Source organism: Tauraco erythrolophus, chromosome 2 (genome assembly GCF_009769465.1).
Source record: "Tauraco erythrolophus isolate bTauEry1 chromosome 2, bTauEry1.pri, whole genome shotgun sequence".
Taxonomy (NCBI): Eukaryota; Metazoa; Chordata; class Aves; order Musophagiformes; family Musophagidae; genus Tauraco; species Tauraco erythrolophus.
The window spans coordinates 75,890,876-75,914,566 of NC_141466.1; the positions used below are offsets into that span (position 1 = coordinate 75,890,876).

At 41.7% G+C, this 23,691-nt stretch overlaps 1 protein-coding gene across 1 annotated transcript; it reads right to left on the reverse strand.

Moving 5' to 3' along the window:
- Positions 1-2,464: 2,464 nt before the first annotated feature.
- GINM1 (glycosylated integral membrane protein 1) lies at positions 2,465-22,502 on the reverse strand. The gene is made up of 8 exons (XM_086625832.1): positions 22,410-22,502; positions 13,235-13,294; positions 12,968-13,064; positions 9,973-10,124; positions 7,817-7,973; positions 6,900-7,030; positions 5,311-5,474; positions 2,465-3,424 (listed from the first exon to the last, which is right to left on the reverse strand). The coding sequence occupies exons 1-8, from the start codon at positions 22,500-22,502 to the stop codon at positions 3,316-3,318; spliced, it is 963 nt and encodes a 320-aa protein (XP_086481958.1). The 3' UTR covers positions 2,465-3,315.
- Between the last annotated feature and the right edge of the window lie 1,189 nt (positions 22,503-23,691).

Here is a 23,691-nt window from a genome sequence, read left to right on the forward strand (position 1 = left end):
AGAAAAAGATGCAGCGTTTTGAACAAGTGGGTTCTCTTAATACTTATTTTTCTATTTGTATGTTAGGATGAGCGTACAGCTGTCAGTTGGGTTGCAGGAGATTTCTTCTCATTCTTTGCAAGCAAACCAAAATATTCAACCTGTCACCTGAGTTAAGATGGGCAAGTCCTTGGAAGCAGTCCAATAAGGGGCCACTTAGACTGAAAGTGTGGTACATTTGAGAACTTCTAAAGTAAACCTCACTTTAAAAGCTGTAGTTGAGTTCTACAGCTCAGCCAGCCCTGTTCATCTAAATGAACAAAATGAACACCTGTGTAATACATGGTAGATGGAGGGGGGAGAAAAATGGTACATGCTGACTCTGTACCTCAGAGTTTAATTTTATTTTGGAATGCAGAACATGACAATACCAGCCCCCTCCAGAGGGGTTCATGTAGGGAGGGAAGGGCCAGCACAGCTCAACTCCATGTGTTTAAAAGGCAGAGAGATGTTCTGAGGGTGAGACAGAAGGGCTGCAGTGAGGGCCACAGATCGTGAGACTAGGACGTAAGAGATGCTGCCTTCCCAAAAAACCTACTGCCATCCTACAGAGTGGGGGCTTGGGGTTTTGGTTGGTTGGTTGGTATTTTTTTGTAGGGGTGGTGGTTTGTTTGTTTTCCCCCAGCTGGGAACCTGTACTCTTTCCAGCTCATGTACTGGGAATATGAGACCTACCCTGACTGCCATGCAGAACAGTGGCCCTTCCCTAACAGTTAGTTGTATGGAGTTTTCAAACTGTTTTACAAATGGTTCAGAGTGGTCCAAGGTCATGCTAGCGCTCCTCTGAAAGGCACGAGACTTTTATGACTCGGGAAGACCACGTACATGCTAAAGGAGAACACTTGTGCTGTAACTTTTAAGACTTGGTAGCTTCAGCTCCGTAGCACAGCAATGTTGTCTGGCAATTCACTTATTCACGATTTGCACTATTTTTCTCATTTAATTTCATTAACCTGATGGTAGTAGTTCTTCTCTTGTGCTTTGTAGAGCACAATACAGAAGAAGAGAGGACTACTCAGCTCATAGAAATTGGCCAAGTTGTGAAGCAGCACCAACACTTTTTCAGGCTTAACCACTCATTTATTTATGTTGCAGCTGTTTAGAATTGAGTTAAATCTCCTTGTTGCCATGCAGGTGCTTGGTTTACAGTTTCCCAAGTAGGGATGCAAAGAGCACATGCTAACAGCTGCTGAATTTCCGTCTGCATTGCAATGTATGCTATGCTGTGTAGTAAGGAAAAACTGGCATCTCTCCTGTCCATCCTACTCCTTGTTTGCGGTGGGATGATTTTTTTCCTAAGATGCTAAACTTCAGCCTTATACATCACTTCTGTTTGAACTGTGCTAAGGAAGAGGCCAGGGCTGTGTTCATAAAGTGGAAAGAACATACGTTTCCACATACATGGAAGAGGAGTTTGTCTACGACTGTGAAGACTTGCTCTGTGCAGTCACCATCCCTGTGCCTGTCTTAGTTTCCTGTTTAGCCTGTGGATGACAACTGCCCCTCAGTCATCTGTTTTCTTTCACTATATTGTATTCTTAAGCCAGATGCCTCTATAGCTTCAGCATCACCTCTGTCTCACATGGTTATGTTATGTTTATGGTAGTTCTCTTGTGGTCCGGGCCTGGAAAGCACCCCTTGGGGCTGCAGGGGTGTCAGTTACGGCCACTCAGTCCAGAGCAGCAGAGTAGCTGCCCTGCTTGAGTGTTTCATGGCTACACACCTGCCTGAAGGTCCCCGGCCAGTTGTGACACATCTGCTTCTGTCATCCTATACCTTCCTCAGTGGCCTATCTGGCAAATGTTTGAGATCTTATGCTGTAATGACACTGAGCCTGAGGAAGTAAATGCGAAGTACAAACCCACAAGGTGCTAGAACAAAAACTAAAATTAAAAAAAAAAAAAAGCAAGTTTGAGTAGTGTCCCTGGTACCTTCTGCTGCTGTAGACCACCCTGCACTGCTGGGTGGTGGTTTTTATTTTGGTTGGGTTTTTTGTGTGTGTGTTTTTGGTGGTGGTATTTTTTGTGTGTGTGTGGTTTGTGGGGTTTTTTTTCTTTTTTTTGCAAGGCAAGTCAGTAGAAAAGTTTCTTCTACCACTGCAGTGCTGTCACCTTTATGAGACAACCTGAGTTGTTCCTGTCACAGACCAGCTGTAAGGATGCATATCTGAGTAACTCTGAGATCTCATTAAACTTACGGTAATCTTTCCTTTAGGAGGTGTGGGTGGGAGGGAAATCCTAGCTTTTCTCCCTCACTGTAACAACTTAAGCTGAACATGGCTAATTCTGATCACTCACATGATAACTGTGCTCAGTCTAATGCCAAGTAGTTAAGGTTCTTTTTTTTTTCCTTAGTCATTCTTCTGACAAACAATTTTTATAAATAAGAACAATGAAAAGCTAAAAAACTCAAATAGTACCCTGCATCTAACACACTTGCAAACTGCTGTTTTATGTAACTAAATATAGAGGCAAACATGAATACAGTCTAATAAACAATTTAAGTGTTTATTTGAAAAATGTTAACAGTACAAATCGGCATGGGCAGACTGGGCCTACTTCGCAATAGTAAGCCCATACTCTTGTAGAATTTTCTTTTTTCCTTTGAGACTCCACACAGTACTGCTGTCACAGATACAAAAAGCACATTGTTTACAAGCGCCAACAATTTTTATGAGTGGGAGGGGCCATAAAAGTGTAAAGTGCTTGAAATATAAATCTGCCTTTTTGATTTGCATATATAAAACATCCAATTACTTGAGTAACACAAACGTTTGGTAGTGATCTCTTCCTTGCAAGGCACACTCAACCCTAAGAGACCTGAAACGAGGTTGGGCAGTGTTGTTGAGGCTTGCAGGCACAGCTCAGGTTTGCGATACTCCTTCGTCCTCCTCGGAAGAATGATTATCTAGAGACTTCAGGACACCCTGAATTTCATCATCTTGCCATTCAGGACAGCTGACCTGGTTTATCTATGGGCATGAAGGCAGCCAGCATCCTGTTCGAGGTGTGGAAAAGTGACTTCACAGAAGTTAAAACCAATGGTAGCCCTCAGGGTGGAAAGCTCTTTTATTTTGAAGCTTCTGAAAAGGCTGCGTGTTTACAGAGGCACAGGGAAGTCAGCTTTGGGCCTCGGCCTGAGTGTCCCTTTACCAAGTAATCAACTGACTGAAGTTTTCTTAGTAGGAAACAAACAAGGTATGAAGATCAAGTGCCAAATTTCAGGTCAACTAAAAGTTTGTTTTTAAAAAACAGTAACTCCAAAGTAAACACAGTATTAAGTACATGATTTCTCATCTAAATTATTTTTCCGGTCTGGAAGATCTGAAGGCAAGCTGAGAGTGATCATGGGTACAAAGCCAACTTGATCCAGGAGAAGAACACCTCTGAAAGGTAAGATTACCTGGCATTAGAAAACAATATGCCAAACAATTCTCAGTTCTAAAAATCAGATTTATTTGTCAGCTCAAAGTTAGTTTAAATCAATGCATCAAGTATGTATTACCCTCATAATACCTCTTTTATGAAGCTAGAAAGAAAGCTTGATGGAAAACTGGTTCCAAAATGTCCTAGCTGTAGTTTCAGAGGAGTCCCTTCACCCAGTTTCTACATCTGAAATATCAGCCATGTAGGCTCTATATGCTTGACATTATAGTAGCCTAAAACTGTCTGCTGTTAGGAGCTACTTTGTAAGGCTCTTGCACCTATTTCTCTAAGACCAGATAAAGCCTCTAGTTTTATGAGTGCATTGTGGAATGGCATTAAAGACTTGGGACAAGACCCTGACTCACATCTGCAACTGTGTCATTCACCAAATGAGACTTCTACTCATTCTTACGGATTTACAATCATGAATTAATCCTTTACCACTTTTTACAGGACCACTTTATACAGGAAGCAAGAAAATGACGGGGGGGGGGGGGGGGGGGGAGGGGGGGGGTTGGTTGTTTGGGTTTTTTTTGTGGTTTTGGTTGTTTGGGTTTTGTTTGTTTGTTTTTTAAAGGAGGCAGAGGACCATCCTTCCAGTGTCACAATTTCTTGAAATGCTCTGACAAGCCATGCACAAGCCCCATATTGAAAGAGAAGTCCAACTGGAAGCGAAATTACTGTGCTCTGTGCTGACCTCCGCCACAGACAGGCCATCAGACACCTCCTTGAACAGTTTATGGGGATTAGAATTTTTTTCCTATTTCTGTTTAGTTCCAAGTTTCACATGTGGCAGTGTTAAGCTACTTACTGCTGTGGGAGTACAAAGTGTTTCTTCACTTTTTCTGCTCTAACAAGTTAGTTACAAGAAGCACCCCATTTACAGAGCCAGCATGCTCTGTAAATGTCAGGGGGAAGCACGGCCTCTTTTGTCACTGTGGTTCCCAACCTTTCTGATCTTCCAACCCTCCATTTTTCCAGCTGTGTCAGAAGCACTAAGGCCACTGGTATCCCTGGGTGGATATATAAATTAACAGCACTCAGAGCCAATCAGAAGCACAGCTGGTCAGTTGCACTTCAAGACATGAGCTGTGCTTGCTGTGGGTGATGAAGCAAGCTACACTGTCAGTCACTTCTCCTGAAACGACATATGGTGCCAAGGGTTAGGCCTTCCAGAACCAACTTGCGTTGCTTTAAAATGTACCTGTTTGCCTATTCCAGCAGTAAACCTATACTGATTTCTTAGCTGCAGTTACTAAATCATCTTTCCACTCCTTGTTTTGAGAGCTTACTTCTCTGAAAAATATTAGTGTTGCTGGTAAGATACCAAGGGAGTGAATAAAGCCATCTGCAGTCAATCAACTTTATGACCTTTTGCCATCAATGCTCGCACCAATCACTATGGTTTGTAAGCTGCCTACATAGGTAGCTCCTCCTTGGATAATTGCCATACAAATTCACAAAGCCAAATTTGAGGCCTTTCATAAGTACTCCAACACAGCAGGAGTAGGAAAAGACTGAGAGTTGTTGGAATTGTTTAGTTCTAGCTTCTACCCTCCTCTCTCAGAGCTATGTTAATGGTGTCTCACAATGTAGTTCTTAGAAGGCTTAATAAAAAATTTGGCAGTATGACAGCCAAGCTAAAGACATTTCCAATGAGATTTTTCCCATGTTCCTCTGAAATGCGTATGTGTCAAAAGGTCACTTGGATCAGAAAGTTACTAGCAGCCTTTTCACTGAATTATTGCCACCATCTTCCTATAGAACAGGGCTGCTGCTTGAAAGATATTTTTTAAGTTAATGTTTTGCCTTCATCAGAGGAAAAAAAATAGCAAAAATTACTTACTTGTTTTCACAAGAAGGGAAAATCACCTTTAAGACTTTGAGAATAAGAGCTGCTCCAACAACTCCAACTACAATCACTTCCATCAAACTAAAGAAGATGGGTAGAGATCGAAACCAGAATCGGCACAGCCCTTTTCTCAAGTCTTCCACCCACTGGCACATCACCTACAACCAAACAGGTGAAAATAACAAGACAGGTTGCAAAACACAGACAAGTGCAGTTTTTGAAGCTACTGGTGAATCACGCTACATGATGATAGTTTTACTTGAATTTATGTATGCCTACACGTACATCAAAGCAGAATGGAATTCACTGGTGACCCAGACCTCTTTCTTCTACAAAGTTTGGAACAGGAGAAAGTTTAGTTCTCTGCTCAACCTAGCAGAGTTCCCTGAAAGATAAGGCAGCTTTGGAAAACAAAGGATGTTTGAACAGAGCAGCTGAAGGGTGGGCTATTTGGCCTAGGTGTAGAGAAGCTACGATCCATGTCAGTGTACAGCAGGGAAAGGGTTACTGACAGCCCAGAAGAGGGGTAGCACCTTCTCCAGCCTATCTGTAACTTTCAGCCTACTATTTTGGCCACAGAGGAGGCCATCAACCCTATCCTTAACCTAATCTGGAACTGAAACTTCTCAAGCTGTTACTGTGTTTCTTACAGCAGCTGAGACCAATGGCCCATCTCCCAGAGGGGTAAGCACTCAAGCAGAGAGGAAAAAAAACTGCTGTAATTTAAAGCTAAGCAGTATTTAAAATTGTTATACATGCTTAGCTTGATTTAATATAAATATAACAAGTCACTGTCATGAAGCATCTGTGAGGTCAGAACACTGCAGGATTTAGAAACCCATTTGATTCCTACTGGAGTGAAAAAAACCAACAATTTCTGACTGCTAAGGGGTAATTTAGGAGTGCTTTTTTTTTTAAATTTCCTAGAGTATGTCTCTAAAAGTCTGTTCTTCTTAGTGGTTGGCTGTGGGGATTTGTTAGACTTCTGTGGAAGTCACTTACTGTCAGATGCCTCACACAATTGAAAATCCTGCTCTCTAACAAATAGAAAGCAGCAAAGCAGCACTCTGAAAAGTCAATACTAGTTAGGAATGGCAATTCGCTCTTCCAGAAATGAGTTGTTATATACTATGTTGCTTTTTTCAAATTAAAAATAAAGGACTAAAGACAAAGGCCTAGGAATGTTACATACCTTATTACCATCTTTAAATGGATGTTGTGTTTGGTCTTTACATGAGGAAAACCCACTGTCTGAATCCTAAGAATGCTGGGTTTGTTTGGTTTGTTCTGTAAACATCCACAAAGGAGGAAAACACATTTGTATGTGTTTTTGTAGACAATTCTAAAAAGTGAGGAAGGACGTTTATTCCCTCAAACTGTAATACTGAATAACATTCAGCTCTATCTGCAGCATGTTACTACAAGTTTTCCTTCTAGAAATTTCACCAAGCTGTATGCATTTCATTTCTGGGGAAACAGAGGGGGGTGGGGAGGGAACCTGAGGGGAAAAAGCTGCTTCTCCTTTTTAAACCAGTCTTTAAAGGTATATATTAATGATTCGAACAAACAAACAGCAAAACTACCTTATAAGAAGATGGAGGCTCTATCCTAAGAGGGGTCTCTGGTAACTTGCCAGGTAATGTCTCTTCATCTACTGTAGTTTCTACTTGCCGGATGAGGTACTGACTGGTGGTTTGCAGTGGATCTTGAATATCTGAAGAGGAAAAGCTAGATTTAGTGGGGGGTTTGCTTTTTATTTGACTCACTATTCAGGAAAACAAAGACATGCTGCATTTCTATACTTACTGTACAGTTCTCTTGCATTTACAGCAAGAACACAGAAGGCTGACTTCTATTTCTTTTTGACTTGGTACTGAACTTGATAAGAAGCAGAAGCAGTGTTAAAGTGCAGCATTTAGCTGTTCCCTTAGCTGTAAATTTCAGCTGTTGCCAGATTAAAAGGTGATGAACTAGACCAAAATATTCATCTCCTATGAAATCCTTCAGAGTTTTTGATTAAACAAAACTGAAATAAGATTAAGGCATCAAATAACTACCCTTGCTTTTAAGTTATTTAAGTGTAATAACATAAAACTATTCTCTGGTTTGGAAATGACCCAGACAGGTATTTCCTCTCTAGTTTTCTCTTTCATTCTCACAGAAAAGGGGGAGCTTTAGAAAAGTTTCCATCATAGCACTGAGAGAGAAATTTACTCCTGTGAGACGTCTGGGTTGCAGACTGACAAGTACCAGGTGCTTCAAAGGAGAACAGATTTGAAAACAAATAAACCAAATACCTAGAATGCAGAAGAGCTGCATTTAGGTGTTTAAAAAACAAACAAACCCAACAAAAAAACAAACCACATAAACCAAAACTCTTCTGTTAATGAAGAAACTGTTTCACTTTGCAAAACACAGGAAAAATGATGTTCTTTTGCCCTTGGAAAGCAATACATCAACTATGGATAAAAATATTATGTAACAGCTAAGAGAGAGATACCTTTTCCTGAGAGGTTGGGAAGCGTAAATAACATGTCATTGTCCCGTGGGATGGAATACAGCATGCTCTCTTTCAAAGGAACCGTGTAGTTTGAATGTCTAAGTACTCTCAGGTCCTTTACTAAAATATTTATTTCTGCTACTTCTTCCTGTTGAACCTACAAGAGATGCAAACATGTTGATATTACTGACTTTAAAGTAAGAGTGAAGTAGGCTGGCTAAGAAAACCAATACATCACAGAAAACTTCAAGCCATTAAGATTTAGATGTAGGGATGTTATAACATTAATTAGTATTCTTTATTTTATGTAGTGCACTCCTATAGACTGTACCACATTAGAAAATACGCTGAACAGACTGGGTCTCGCATGCTGTAGTTACTTTTAAAAGTTGGGCTTTTAACCAAGTCTTACATAGGTCATTATGCTCCTCTTTCAGGGAGGCATTTTAGGGCATGGAAAACTCAAGTATGTAGTGAAAGAGCACTTGCAAACATCGAAAGTGTTGCTGAGGCAAGACTGATGCTTCTGCTTTTGCAGTAAAGTTGCTTTTTTCAACAACTGAAAGAAGAGTTTTCTTCTTCCTCTTCCAGTGATGCACTGGACCCATTTCACTTAATAATCCTGGCAAGCATCACTTATGTAGAATATATTCAGCATAACTCCTATTAAATCAATAACTGCATTGTGAGGCCAAGAACTGACAGAAATACAGAGTGTTTGTGAGCATAATTACAACTGCTACATGGAACTATAACTAACAAAAGAGGAATGAAGCATGGGATACAGTTTCACTCATGTTTTCAGTGCCACAGGCCAACCAACCGTCTCTTTTTGCTTCCAACATGCACAGAACAATGCAATGAAATAGATAATCGTTACTGTCAGCTGATAACTAATGAGAAAGATGGAAAGCTTTTGACTTAAAGGAACAATTAAGAAAACAGCATTAGCTTTCTCTGGTTGTTCTTACCAGGCCCCTATGAAAATCTGAAATGCATTGTGATGTCTAGTCTGAGATCTGAAATACACCACCACTATTGTGTAACAATTGAATCAAACCAGGATATATTAGCCTCCTAACTGTGGGATAAACATCTCATTAGAAAAGCTTCAAACCTCTCAGTGGGATTTTTCATTAACAGAATAAAATTCTGACATGATGCAGATCCCTGTAAAAAATACTATATGCTGAGCATGCCATTAATTAAGGATCAATGGCATTATCATCATTCTCCTTAAAAAAAAAAACAAACCAAACCAAACAAACAACAAACCAAACAACCAGCAGAACATTAGCCAGCTTCAAAAAAGCCTGGCCACATGTAAGATGCAGAGAGGTACTGAAACAAAAATATGAGACTTTTTTTGCTGTCTTCAGCAGCTGTATCTTCTCCCCAGAACCTCTCTTATTGGAAAAATAACTATACCTTATAAATGATTTTGAGAACTCAGTTCTGCACATATCATTCTCAGCTAGAATTGTAACCCCTCACATTCACTGGTATTTGTGCAAGTACAGTTAGAATTTTTTTGGGGTTTTTTTCTGTTCATCTCAAAATCCATGTTCACTACCAAGATTTCTATTCAAATGAATTAATTATCTTCCATGCAAAATATTCTAAGGCTAAGCTCTCAGGTGTTGTGGGCTTTCACAACAAGCCCACCTGCCATAAGAATTTGCTGCTGCAAGCTGTTCCCCAGCGACATGAACGAAATGCTTTTCTAGCTTGGAATAAACAATGGGGAATACCTCAGCAATGAGAACGAGCCCATGCACCTTATATTTACTTTGTACATTATTTTGTCAATGAAGCATTGCTGGTGAGCCTGACTTTGCTTGCGTAAATGCACATGTGGAAAGAGCATGTGACAGAGGTAATGACGTTCTAACAAGCTTAAGGGAAAGTCATTGAACACTTAATAATTAAAACATGAATAGAAGCACTAAAACTTAAAGTCTCCTCATGAAACAACCCCATTACTATACAGGCAACTTCGGTTGGTATTATCTCCCTCAGTACTGTGCTAGCTAGCATTAGATTATATACTTTGTGCTCCAGTCACCAGCCAGACACATGTAAACCTTTTAATCCTTGGTAACCACTTGCATCTCCTAAATTAAAAACAAGCAGAATATTGAGGGTATTTTTTTTACCTGTTTTCCATCAATTTCTGTCACTTCTTCCTGAATGACAATCAGCTGCAAATCAGAACTGGATGCTAAAGGCCACTCGTGAACCATGATGCGAGCACTGACGGTTGCCAGGCGCTGCTGATCTGGTAAGTTATCCAAGTTTCCGTTCTCCACTGTTAACGCACAACGTCACAGTTTTCAAAGAGAAACCACCCCAACCAGAAAGCAGTATACAACCGTGGGGCAAACAGCTGCAACTCTGACATAGATGCCTTTGCACACATAGCATCTGAATAGAAAAGTCATTACAACTACAGAGGACCACTAGAATCAAACCAGAGATGCCTGAACAGTTCTATGGAAGTCTGTGCTACGCTGGTGTCCTTAATGCTTCCAGTAACTGCTGGTATAAACAGTAGTGATCTGGGCAACAGGTAAAACAGATGCCATGATTTTTTTACCAGTATACCACCAAATCAAACTTGGAGCAGGTCTCATGATATAACACAGCAGACAAGAGCAGCACTGTATGATCCCCAGATGGAGGGAGCTTGCAGAAAACGTCCCAGCCCTGCCTTTGAGGTTTGCATTTAAGCACTCTAAGCAGCACTCTTTGACTTCACTGCTGCTACATTCTTATTTTAGTTGTCCAATGGAGTTCATAAGAGTAGTGCCGCAGCCCAGCCAGCCACCTGTGTAAACATCTGGATTCCCACATTCCCCTTCCTCTCAATATGGAGATAAATATGCTCTTTTCCACGCACGCTGCATACGCTACTCAAGATGAGTGTCAGTTCCCTCATACGTGTTTTTTCTGCCCCCTCACCATCTTCGTATGTGACTGTGACACTTCAAACTCTCTTCCTACCCAAAAGCTTTCAGCTATTTCAACAACCTGATACTCCACAAGCACACAGAGAACTGCTGTTCTGCCCTTGCCGTTTCTGCACAGACTTAGCATCCTTCTCCCGGCTACTGCGCCTCTATCACAGGTGAGGGCACGCTGGGACTGAAGTGCTGCAGAAGTGCGGGAAGGGAGGTGACAGATGTCTCCAGCAGGCAGATAGCAAGGTACCTGAGCTGGCCCCTCTTTCTAAGCCACTAGTGGTGTGTCACTTGCAGTGCTGAGCCCAAGAGGCAATGTCAGACTACTGTCTTTCAGTTACATAGTAACAACTCAGTGGCTTCCTTACTTTTATGCTATGATCCCTTTCCTCATAAAGCTATTTCAAAATAGAAAAATACTTTTTGGCATCGTTCAGCAATATCTTCCATTGCAAAAATAAGGGGCAGAAGGAGAGAAAGAAGTTAGAGAGAAAGACAGAGGTTCCTTATAGGTGTGAGCCACAGCACTAACCTGGTTGCTGAATGTGTTCTGACTGATAGCAGCAGCATGCATTAAAGGACCAAAGCCTCAAAAATGCCAAGCAGCTGAAGCTCCCTGTGGTCTCAGCCATTCATGTGTCAGGCTGCTCAATCTCCACTATGTTCAACACTCAGGCTTTCAAAATTAACATTTGTGGGAACTTCAAGTGGGGATACAGGTGTCAGGCATGACATGACAACAGTGTCAAGACAATACCTTTCAGGAGACTTGGTCTCTACTCTAATATTCAAAAAACATTAATATTTGTCTCAAGTTTGATTTTTACATATGATCAGGAGTATTTTTCCCCTCTGTTAACAGGTAACAAGTATCTCAATATCCCTTTAGCATTTTACACACATTATCTGAATCTACTGTCAAGGATTTAGCTAGTAAATAGTATAAACATTACTTTACAGATAACAGAGAGAGGTACTGTGCTGAGAACTCAGACCCAGACACAAAGATAGAGAGTTCCAGGTTCCTAGCTCCCAGATCAAATCAGGATTTTTCTCACTGTTTAAGATTCACATTCATAATTGTAGTCACTGCAAGCTGTACAACTACGATTGGGAAAATTACTAGGAACTACAGTAGCGTGCTCAGTATCTCTCAGAATTAGTCAATAAAACCATATCTATTTTTCTGGAGTCAATTATCTTGCAGGTAAATAACATTTTGCCATGTTTTTCTACCATAGGATAGAAAAAAACAGAACCAATAGGAACATAACTATCCCAGAAAAAGAGAAATTAATTACTCCTTTCTCTCTCCAGAAAAGAAATAGTGTCAAATTAATAATTGATCATGCTTGGGGATAAGGGGTTCAAGAATCAAGGTCATGGCTCAGAGAAGCAATTTAGAAAAAGCATTAGTACTCTTTAAGTAAATGTCTGATTGTAAGGAGAGGATGACCTCAGAAACCAAGCTAGAGACTGGCTGCACCTGATCCATCAAGAGATCATTTTGAACACAACAGAAGATTAAATCAAATGAGCATAATGGCCCTGGTTTAATTAATTATACAGTATGCTCTGTGTATCTCAAAAAATCACAGTACTTTCTGGTCTGTCACAAAACGTGTAGCATTGAATTAGCGGAAAAAACAGCAGTTTCAAGATAATTTGAAGTCATTAGCCACTGCAGGACACCAGCAAAACTGCAGTATTTGTGCTGTAATATCCTATCCAGCAGAAGCTTGTTTGTTCTAAACATGCAGAAATTAGATAATTAAAAGATCTTCCTAACAACAATTCATACTTCTGTTATTGAATCTCTTTTGGATATATGCCAACCAACGTAGGGACACAGCCATTAGCAGGGTGGAGTTGCATCCTTCTGTTTACATTATCTAGCTTGTAGTGCAAAACATTCTTTTGAAAAGATAGGCAGAGTCTGGATTTCAGATTAGACTATTTACATATAAGCATGTGAATGTGACTGGAGAACAAGGCAGTAAGATTTTTTCTGCCTGTTTTAGTAGCAAAATTGTCCTACCTTGGGAAATGAATTGCTTCTATAGTGCTCAGTTTTGCAGAGTATGTAGTAGTTGTAAGCTTTGGTTACTATATAACAGGAAACCCAAATATCCCAGGGAAATAAAAATTAAAAAAAAAAAAAAAAAGATGAAAAAAAAGAGAGAATACTCACATATTACTGTTTGACAGGTTATGTGCGCAACCCCACTTTTCATAGGAAAATCATTTAGATATACCTGTCCGTTAACATAGGTGATATTAAAAACAACCTGCAAGAGAGACAGACTGAATGAACATATGGTTCCTGGCCCTATGCTGCAATTCTGCTCTCAGGGGAGCATACTTCATGCTGACTGACATCATCAATGTATTTGCATCCACTGCAGACTTTGTTTCACTGCATAGTAATTCACTGAATAAACAGAAAAACCAGACAAACCTGCCCTTTGTGAAATTCTCCATTGCTTTTCAACATCATAACGTTGACTCTGATTGTTTCCTGGAAAACAACAGTGAGAAGAGATGTAAGTTTCTGAGGAAACACAGAAGTCACTGCAGGCCACAGGCAACTTTCAAACACTGTCCTGACAGAGTAACAACGTACAATCCCCAGAGCATGTTCCCAGGCTTTCTACCCAGGAGACAGAAGAACAAGAAATATGCTCACTTGTTTCACGTAAGAGTGGGTTTGGGGTTTTCCGTGACATCTCCTTATGTGTAAAGTTTTTTTTTTAAATAAAATAATAATCAAGCTAAATTCGCAGGAGAACTTGTTTCACATGGATATAAAAGTCTCTCATATTAGCTGGAAAATAATAGACAATACCAGGTAAAAATCAGATTCTCTGCAAATGTTTTTTTAAGTGCTCCACTTAGTCTTCAAGGTGAAGTATAATTAATACGTTAGCCTACACTAAAGAACACTCAGTTTTTTCAGTGTCAGCAGTAATGCTGTTTCTTTTCCTTGGTTACCATTCCCAAATTATGCCACACGGGACACCTCCAAACTCGCAGCTAATGGGGATTTGCTTCCTTCTTTCAAACCTTAATTGCTGTAATTTATTGACTCACTCATTCTGTCCTCTCATTTCACCCTTGTAATTTCAGGGGCTCTTTTGCAAATGGGACCTTAAATCTCCCAGGCCTGCCCCCAACAAAACCTACATACAAAAGCCAAATCTCTCTTGGACATAGCCAAAAGTAGTGATTGCCACACTAGTCTCCTGAGACACCTCAGTAAAAATAATGTTAAGATCTCTATTTGCCTTTTGAGAGCCTTAAATGACTCTAATCGTGTTTCATTTTCCTCTGCAAAATTTCTCCATACCTTCAGTGTCTTCTTTAGCTCTGTGTTTGAGTCATGGTTTCACAACTAACAGCTAAAAAGTGAGTCATGTCTCAATAAAAAGTTGTAATTTCCCAGAATTTAAATAAATAAATAAAATTTTAAATATATAATAAGGTTTTTCATTTGGGATTTTTATAAAACACTGAATTTTCAGCCAGGAAATACCTGAAATATACAGTACCTAGCATAACATAGTCCCAATTCATAAGCAGATTGCTTCTGAAGTGCAACTATAGTGTAAAAAATTCCTTAAAACAAAGGGTGTTAATCAGCATACACAGGTAGCCAGGACTAGCAAAAGCTGAAATCCAACATCCAAATCTGATTCAGCAGAAATCTGGCATCACGAGAAGTATGGTTTAAAAGCTAATACAGGTAACCTTTTGGTTGGAAAGAACTTGTCATTGATGCTTCAGACACATTTGTCAAATTAGTAGGAGAGCTCTCTGCCTACTGAGACTGAGGAGGAATCTCTTTCTCAATGCCCTTTCTGTACAACAGGTGTTTATACCGACTCTTCTTCAAAACTTAAATCCTGGCTATTCAAAGTACATTAAAATTATCAATCTACTTAAAGAACTGGAAGTCTGTTACTGAAACTATAAACCAGATCAATAATACAATTATAGGATGCAATCTATTCTGTCATCCCCTAATTTCCTCAAGCCACTTATTTTCTTCTCAAGATTTAAGAATTCCGTATATTAAAAAAAGCCCCAAACTGCCAAACTTTTAGCTCTTTATCTAGCATTCAGAGCTGTTCTTCTTTTACACCCTCAAACTGCTTAACAGATTACCAAAACCTTGTGTCATGACTTCCTAGGTTTTCCTGTTTTCTGAGAATTCAAAGGGCCCAAAAGATGGATTTTCCAGGCAGTCTTAACATTCCTTCTATTTTTGACTCAAATGAAATTTGAGTTCCTTTACACAGAAAGTATTTTGCAATCTTTTTTCAACATCTACAAAGTGACTCTGAGATTACATGAAAAAGGAAATCACTGATTGTCTGTGACTGCTGAAAAAAATGAAAGTGTCCCTAGGTTGTTTTTTTTTTTAATCAAATGCTTTCTTTGAAAATGAAGGGCATGGGGTAAGATAGATGTGCTCAACAGTTGAGTGTACATGTGATTTTCTTCACAACAGCTGTCAATTCTGCTGACGTAGTATCCACAAGCACAGTCGTGAATTCCAGTACATACTTAAAACTTTCACTTGAAGAGCACATTACATGTTTAAGAAATTAAAATATTTCAGTGGATCAATTCCCTGCTGTCAAAGTTACAAAAAATAGATCATAGCATTCCGACAAATAAGACAGCTTAACAGCATGCTGCCTTTGCCACTAAAAGAGACAGTGTAGATCTCTTCTCTCCAGCACATCATCCTTCCCTTTCATTTATGCCAAGCCAGTGAGCCAATTTAGCTCATTAAGTTGTCAGGAAAACTTTCCCTTTTTTTGACAGACTGTTCTTCTGTCAGTTTGACAACCAAGGAAGAGCCAGACAAGCACAAGAGACGCAAGCACGCAGCTGGGAGGAAGGAGCTGGGCTACTGGCCCTGATGGCCGCCGGCTGTTGGATCAGCTCTACTGCACCGTCTGCCTGTCCTCATGGCATCTTCGTCTGATCAGAGGGCAAGGTGATGGGGCATCCTCTGAACGTCACAGGTTCAAAAAGCTGCTCAGCAACTTAGAGCAATGATTAATACTCCACTATAGCGGCTACACCATGACCCTTGTAATTTTGTGTTCACAAGCAATGGAGAACTCATGTTCCTGCCATTCGCATGACCAGTCTGCTCACATCCAGATCCAACAAATTCTTCTATTGCTGACTTCCCACATTCTGTACATCCATTCTCTTGAGTTGTCATATGTTCCTGTTTTGCCTCTTCACTAAGCAGTCTCAAAGACTTGGTGCCAGTCTTGCTAAGAAACATTTCAAACAGATCTCAAAGTTTTGGTGCTAACAAATAATCAGTTTGCAATTGTTCTTATTCCAAATGTTCCCAAACTGATACAGAAACATCTCGAGGACCAGAGGAAGACCAGCTTTTCCAGAGTCAAAATCAACCATATTGATGTCATTCCTGACAGATGTTAATTTAACTTAGTCTTAAAGCTCTTCAGTGACGTCCAAAAATTTCACGCTCTCCTCAACTATTTAGCACTCAGCTAACTTTAACATTAGAAGTTTTCCCAACGTCTAACCTGAAGCTTCCTTGATACAACTCATGAACAGGTTGTTCATTACTCTTCACAATGTCTTCCCATGGAAAAAGAGTTCTCTAACTCAGTCTTCCTAATTTTATGCTAATGCTCCATCTCACTCAATCGTTCCATAGAGGCAAGTTCCTCACTGCTGTCTTCCCATGGCTTCCCACTGGTCTTTCCTGCAGTGCTGCACCCAAAACTCAACAGGTCCTGTTGTGGCCAATTTTCCTGACCCTACACACCCCATACCAAAATCTAAATGAGGGCAAGAACCACAAGATGCATGCCAAACACAATGAAAAGCCGGGCAGGAGGAAAGAGGAAGGGATTATTGCAAGCAGAGAGCCATCCTAGCTGGCCCACTTTCACCCACAGCACAGAATGCGTGATGCAGAGCATTCCCTTGTTAACACAACCCTAGTTGGTACCCCCTTGATATCTGCTCATGAATAAGTGCTCAAGAACCATAAGTTACTAATGTTTGTAACTGGGAGGGAAACAGACTGGGCAGGCCAATAGCTCTTGTACTGGGCTTTCACGATGTCTGGCCTGGTAAGTCATGCTCGCTAGACAAGTGCTGCAGTGATAACTGAATACTCACCTTTCCAATCCTACGGGTGAAGACTCAGACTTATGAAACATCCTTTAATTTCGACTGAGGAAATACTTTTTAATGTTACATAATAAAACTCACTACTTGGGGAGGAAAACTGTTTTATAGATGTGTCTTATAGCTATACACTTCAGTACTAAGAAAAGGAAACAACCTCACATTACTTATTTTGTATATCAAAAGCATAGCAAGCCAAGCCAATCCCGTAGTAATGAAGTCACTGAGAGCAGAACATGGATCCTCTGCAGTAATCCATAATATTGCACTGTCAAGTTCTGGAGAAGCCTGAACTGTGAGTGTAAAACTTGTTCATGTAACTTACAATACACTTTTCAGTATTAACAATATCATGAAAGTTCACATGAATTTCAAACAGTCCTGTGATTTAAAAGGTCCTGAATTCATTGGAATATTTGAGAAAGCTGTGCTTTGACAGAGTCAGAATCAAAGGACAGGCCCAAGAAGCAATTCAGGTCCCTAGGAATCAAGTTGTACTTTCAGCTTTCCATTGACACCCATTCCATCACTCACCGCACCTTATTCCTTCCTATGCTGGTGAATGCCTTCACACAAAACTCTCCAATTTACACTAAAAATGGTCTCATCATTCTTAATGCTGTTATAGGAGGTAGATGTCTCTCCTGAGTTTTCCTACGATTTCTCATCACTGTTATAGTGCTCCAGCAGTGATATTTACAGCAGTAATGGCCACAGTACCTGTGAAGAGGACAGCACTTATACCACGAATGTATGTCATTCTGTTCTAGGACAGCCAGGCAACAGCAGTGAACTAGTGAATTTTTGTGAACTTGGATCAATAGAGATAAGAAGGTAGTGATCATTTTCCAATCCTTTCTCTTTCACCATGTGCTGCAACAGAACGCAGGAGTGTTAACTGGGGCAGCATAATCGCAGTAGTAGCAGAAGAGCAAGACAGGCAAAAGATGGCAGCAAAGAATATAAAGCATCTGGCTTAAGAATATTAAGAGAATATTCATTAATTCTTAAGGACTTCCCACACCAATGCCACACAAACCTACAGAGAACGTTTCACCTAATCTTAGCCTTTTATGAAAAACGCTGCACAAGATCAAGCTGTTTGGTCTAATCACACTAGAACTTCAAACAGATCTAATTACAGAATCACAGAACAACTTCTTCCACAGGCAGTGGGTACCTGACGGGGTGCACCGGACAGTTTCTCCCAGTACAGGGTAACTGTTAAGTCCTACACAACTGCATTAGTCACGCAAACTCCATATAGATTCAGTCGCTACCAGCCAACCCACTTAAAGCACAGCTGTTCTCTAGTGAGGCTCTCCGAACAAGGCTCTTTCTGCACTAGAAGGCCTGCGGGAAGCGGAGCGGGCAGCACTAGGAACAGATGGCATAATGCCTTGCAAGATGGCCAGCTGTACAGAGACTTGGAAGACAGACAATCCCCTCGCAGCGATTACACAGGCACTATTGGGATATCCTGTTTGCGACAGGGAAATATAAAGTCCAATGAAGGTTGCCAAACAGATAAGAAATAGACAAAATGAGTAACATGTTTCCAAACTTGAAAAGAGATTATGAGAAAAAAAATGTTCAAACAGACAAACAAAACTACCACCCAAACTCATATCGTTTGAGCGCTGGCACTTACATGGAGAGCTGGCTCCAAAGAGTGTAACTGCGAATTTGCAAGCCAGGGCTCTGTGATCTGTGCTGCTCATCATTCTTTCATCAGACTCAAAACCTAGCTGTGCTGGGGGACGAGTCTTAACTGCAATCAGGCATAATCACGGTGCAAGTTTGACTTGACAAGTTTGTAGGACGATAATTAGTCCCTCACATTTTGCAAAATTTTAGTACAAAATGTTCTCCAATAAGGTTTGGCATTATCAAACTGCATGACAATATTTAAGGTAAGATAATGAAATCCAGCATTTGCTTAAGTAACTAAAAGCTGAACTATCTTTGTTAATATAAAAATCTAACATGATGCTTTTCCTTTTCTTTTCTGAACAAGCACACTTACATCCCTTCCTTGCTTTGCAATAATTCTTGGTATAATATTGCTTATCCTTTACTTTGCCCTACATATGTTGCTAGAATTAATCGCCTTTGCTTTCTTCCTATTAAATCACCTCACACTATGAATATTTTATCAGAAGTTTTAACAGTGAATACTTAGTCTCACATCACTGGGACATGGTTGCATCATACTGCTTTAATTTAATCAAATATACATGGAATGATGTCAGATCTTTTAAGCGTAAAGTTCAGAACATGCACCAGACTGTTAATAGAGAAACAGACATAAAGTGATGAAATAAACATTTCAGCATGTCACTATTGACAAGTTTCTTCTTTTATTAAAACACATTACACCCACTGCATGCATACTCAAATGCTTGATATAGTGAAGATTACTTTCTTCTGTTGTGAAATAACCCATCCACACAGAGGTTTCTTGCAGCCAATAAATAATCTGAAGACAATGTTTTTCAGGCCACTAAACTAAAAAAAGTCTGGTTGGCAAGTAAGCCATTTAGAAAGAACATTGCTAAACCTAAGTTATCAAGAGGCAGACAGAGTAAGCAAACAACATAGCATTAGCATTCAGCCCACTGTGCTTTTAGCCAGTTCCTATCAGCACATTAAAAAAATACTTTAAAATGCAAAACCTAATTCTTGACCTTGCACCAGAAAAACACACTACTTTAATGCACAGGTTGGTTTTCTTGTTGCATCATTACTTGCCTTTTTTTTAAAAAAAAACAACTTTGTCTAATATCAATCGATCTGTAATCCAGTTTTGCTTATCCAAATTATAGAAAGAAAAATCAAAACACACATGCTAATGTTTTTTTTAAAAAAAAAAACAGTCCAGATTTCAAAACAGCTTATTTAAGAAATGACAAGTATTGCACAATAATGGAGGCGTTCACATTCCAGAGATGAACAAAAGCGTTTCAGCCTTACAAAACGTTATTCCAATGTTTCAGGGTTTTCTCCTCAGTCCTTCCGTTATGGTTTCTATAACATCACGGCCATCAACTTGGAGGTGAACTTTAATACCATGTGCAAGAATTACAAAATGTGAAGCTATCAGCAGTATGCTGCCAGCGGGCTCACGGAACTGTAGATGACACAGTCATGGTATCCAGCCAAATAAAAGCTGAACATGTTGATGCTGCCTGCTCCCAATCAGTCTGCACTCCCAAGCCATTCTAGGGAAAAGACCATGATTATTCTGACTCCATTGCCCACTGTTGTTAAGCTCGTGGCTTCAGAAGTCAACCTGACAGTGCAGCATTCCCGCTCTGCCTATTCCTGCTGCCTAGACACTGCCATTCTTATCAGGCCACTATAAACCTGCTCATGCTCAAAAACCAGCAATTCTTCTACTCAAAACTTTCTTAAGATGCATTGTTCCTTCTACATCAAAAATGATCCCGTATGTATAAAAAGAAAGAGTGCAGGAGGAAATAGAAGTTCTTATTTTTTTGAGATTTAAAAATAAAAAATACTAAAGTAAAAATGTGTATATTCTCTTTTTGACTCTTTTAAGAGCTTTTCTACATATGCTTATGCCACCACACCAGTAAATAGCTAAAAGAGCACAGACACTTTCAACTAGCACAAGCTGAGCTCACAGACTACCCAAGCAGTATGGCACAAACGGACAAACTCAACTCCACAAACAGCACAGCTGTGCCCATAAGGCACTACACCCCAGTTCCTAAGTCAAGCCCTATCAGCGCTCTAAAACACAGCTATCCTATTTCTGACTCCAAGCTGACTTCCACAGGACCCGCTCCAGCACCCCTGTGCTGTGCTCGCTCACGCTTTCAGATCCAAAGCCAGCACGTGCAGATGTGCCTCCTCATGACGATCTTGTACAATTGCCAGCTGTGACAAACAACTTAAACGCTACTAAGTTGAAGTTTTGGTGTGAAAGTGGGATAGTTTCTAGGGAGAAGGCAAGCAAAAGCATAGGTCTACGTTCCGTTGTCACTTCATGTGTCTTGTGGCAAATTCAAGCTAGCATTCCCTTTCTCAGAGGGATAAGCAAAGTACTTGACTGAGCTCTCTCTGCTCTCTTTAAGAGCACCCGACTTTGGGCACTGATGCACTTCAACAGGTGTCTGAAGATCTAGATCGCCATTTTGAAATCAGAGCTAAGCAGACCTCTCTTCGAATGTTCATATAGAGAAGTAGAAACCAGGAAGTAAGTCCAGGAATCCTGCTTTGCAGCACAGACTGTGCCAGTGCAGGGCCTCCGTCAGGCTTTCTTGGAAAAGTTTTACTTTAACGCAAACACGAAAACTGTGGAGGAAAAAAAGCCATAAAATTTACTCATATGGCAGCAACTTCACATTGGCTAGACAAGTGACTACAAACCCAACACGGTTCTTCCTTCTTTGCCATCTCACACTTTGGAGTTCACAATGATAACAATTAGAAGATGTATTTAGTCATGATTCGAGTACAGACAGAAGCACCCAAGTTCTCTTCTGTGATTCCAGATGTTAAAGCTCACCAGTGCCAAGGCACATCTTTTATTCCCACTGAGATCTCCTAAGTAATAGCCAAAAAACTCCTTCCACTCTTTAAAAAGACACAACATTTAGTTTGAAACTAATCTTACCAAGATACAGCATAGGCACTGAAATGGAAAACCAGACAGCATGATGTCCTGTAATATACCAATACAGCAAAACTCTTTTCTTGGTTCAATTCAGGAGGACAGAAACCACTAGGAGCAAACGTGGACCTAATGCGCGGCGTACTTCTACAGCACTGAACGATCGAGAGACATGGGTAGACAAGCATAAAAACACAATATAAATACATCTACACCGCATAGAAATAACTTTATCCCTCATCAACCTGTCGGATATTTATTTCAGCATATCGAACCCTGTACAAACGAATCATTAAAGGAAGGAGGAAAACATCGCACGCACGGTAACCGAGTTTGTGGTCGATGCATAATTTTGTGCTTTTGTACCATTTCTGTACATTTTAGACAGAAACGTACTTGAGCCGCAGGACAAGCACTGTAAACGGGGGTAATACACCTTAGGCTGCCAAGCGCTACAGCCAGAAGAAAAAAAGCCCTCACAGGCGGCACACCGCCCCGCGGTGCCAGCGGCTTCGCCCGCTTTCTCCAGCCGCGCCGGCGGCTCCCGCCGGCGACGCCGCCCGGCCGGCCGTGCCAGCCCGCGGCCGGGGCCATCACCACCGCCCCGCGCCCGCTGCGGCCAGGAGACGCCCGCGCCGCCGCCCCGCGCCCCGGCAGGCTCCGGCTCAGCCCTCGGAGGGAGAGGGAGCAGGAGGGAGAGGGAGAGGGAGAGGGAGCAGGAGGGAGAGGGAGAGGGAGAGGAGCTGGCCCGGCCCCGCCCCGCCCCCGACCCCGGCCCCGACCCTGACCCCGACCCCGACAGTACCTGGCCCAGCGGCGCGGCCGGACCCGGCAGCGCAGCGGCCAGTGACAGCAGCACCGCCAGCAGCAACTCTCGCCGCCCCAGCGCCGCCTCCATCTTGCGACCCGGGAATTAAAACAAAGTGAAACATCAACAAGCGGCGGCGGCGGCAGGGGCGGGGCCGGTAGGAAGCGGGGGAGGCGGCAGGAGGGGGCCGGGCCGCGCCGGGCCGGGGAGCCCTGGCGGTCTGCGCCAGGCCGCCTCCTTCCCCATCCGCCGGCGGCCGCGGGCACCGGCTTTTTCACTGGAAAGGGCTGTGCCACCCTGCCAGCTTCCCGCTGAGGGCAGGTGTCGGCTTGGGAATGACCTTTCTGGGTTTTTTTTTCCTTTTTGGAAGAGGGGCAAACGTTTAGCGAGAGAAACAGCTGGATTTGCGCCCTCCTGCGATCGCTACCGGCTGCCCTGCGCTGGCACCGCCGGCACTGCCGTGCCCTGGCCCGGCCCTGCGCTGGCACCGCTGCCGCTGGAAGATCCCGAATTAGGCGTTGCAGAATAACGCGTGGAAACGTGCCTGCTCCTGCGAATGCCCGTTACCGCTAACAGGCGATTACAGCCTTTGAACGTGCTTTGCATAATACGAGCATCACCCACACAGCACATGTCAATAATTGCTGCTGTTCATGAAACAGGCAGCATACGCCTGCCAGACCGACCTACTGCCAACAACAGCAGGCACTGCCAACAACAGCACTGCCTTCACACCTGTGCGACACCTGCAGCAGTCGACATGGCGTAAACCGCGACGGTTTCCCTGGCCGGAGTGATGCCGGGCTCAGCTGTGAGCACCACACGTCCAGAAAGGCTCCGGCCCACTCCAGGGGAGAACAGAAAGAGTCACCAGAAGGAAAAAAGCACAAGATGTAAAGAGCTAGAGATCTTCAGCCTAGAGGAGAGAAAAATGGAGGGACACTTAATAGTGGCAGTCAAACCCACAGAAGTCTCTGGCAAAAAGAAAGCAAACAACCTGGATCTCCACGTCCTTGGTGGATTTATGAAGAGAAAAAGTGCTTTAGTTGCAACAAGAAAGATTGGTAGATTGGTGTTAGCTGTTAGCAAAAAACTTTATAACAGTGAGGGCGGCAAACGTCTTAACCACTTGCCTAGGGAGGTTTTAATACAGCCAGGGCAGGGCAGTAAATTCGCTGTCCTGTTGAAGCAATCTGCAGGCTGATTTTATATTGCGCTATAACTCCCACTTGGTTGATAGTGAACATAAATCGTAAAACCCACAGTAACATAGTATTTG

Coding starts and splice junctions, on each gene's coding strand:
- GINM1 (XM_086625832.1), bottom strand. CDS start 22,502: ATGGAGGCGGCGCTGGGGCGGCGAGAGTTGCTGCTGGCGGTGCTGCTG. Junction 13,295..22,409: donor CGGCCGCGCCGCTGGGCCAG/GTACTGTCGGGG, acceptor GTTGTTTTCCAG/GAAACAATCAGAGTCAACGT. Junction 5,475..6,899: donor AGCCTCCATCTTCTTATAAG/GTAGTTTTGCTG, acceptor GTTTGGTTGTAG/GTGATGTGCCAGTGGGTGGA.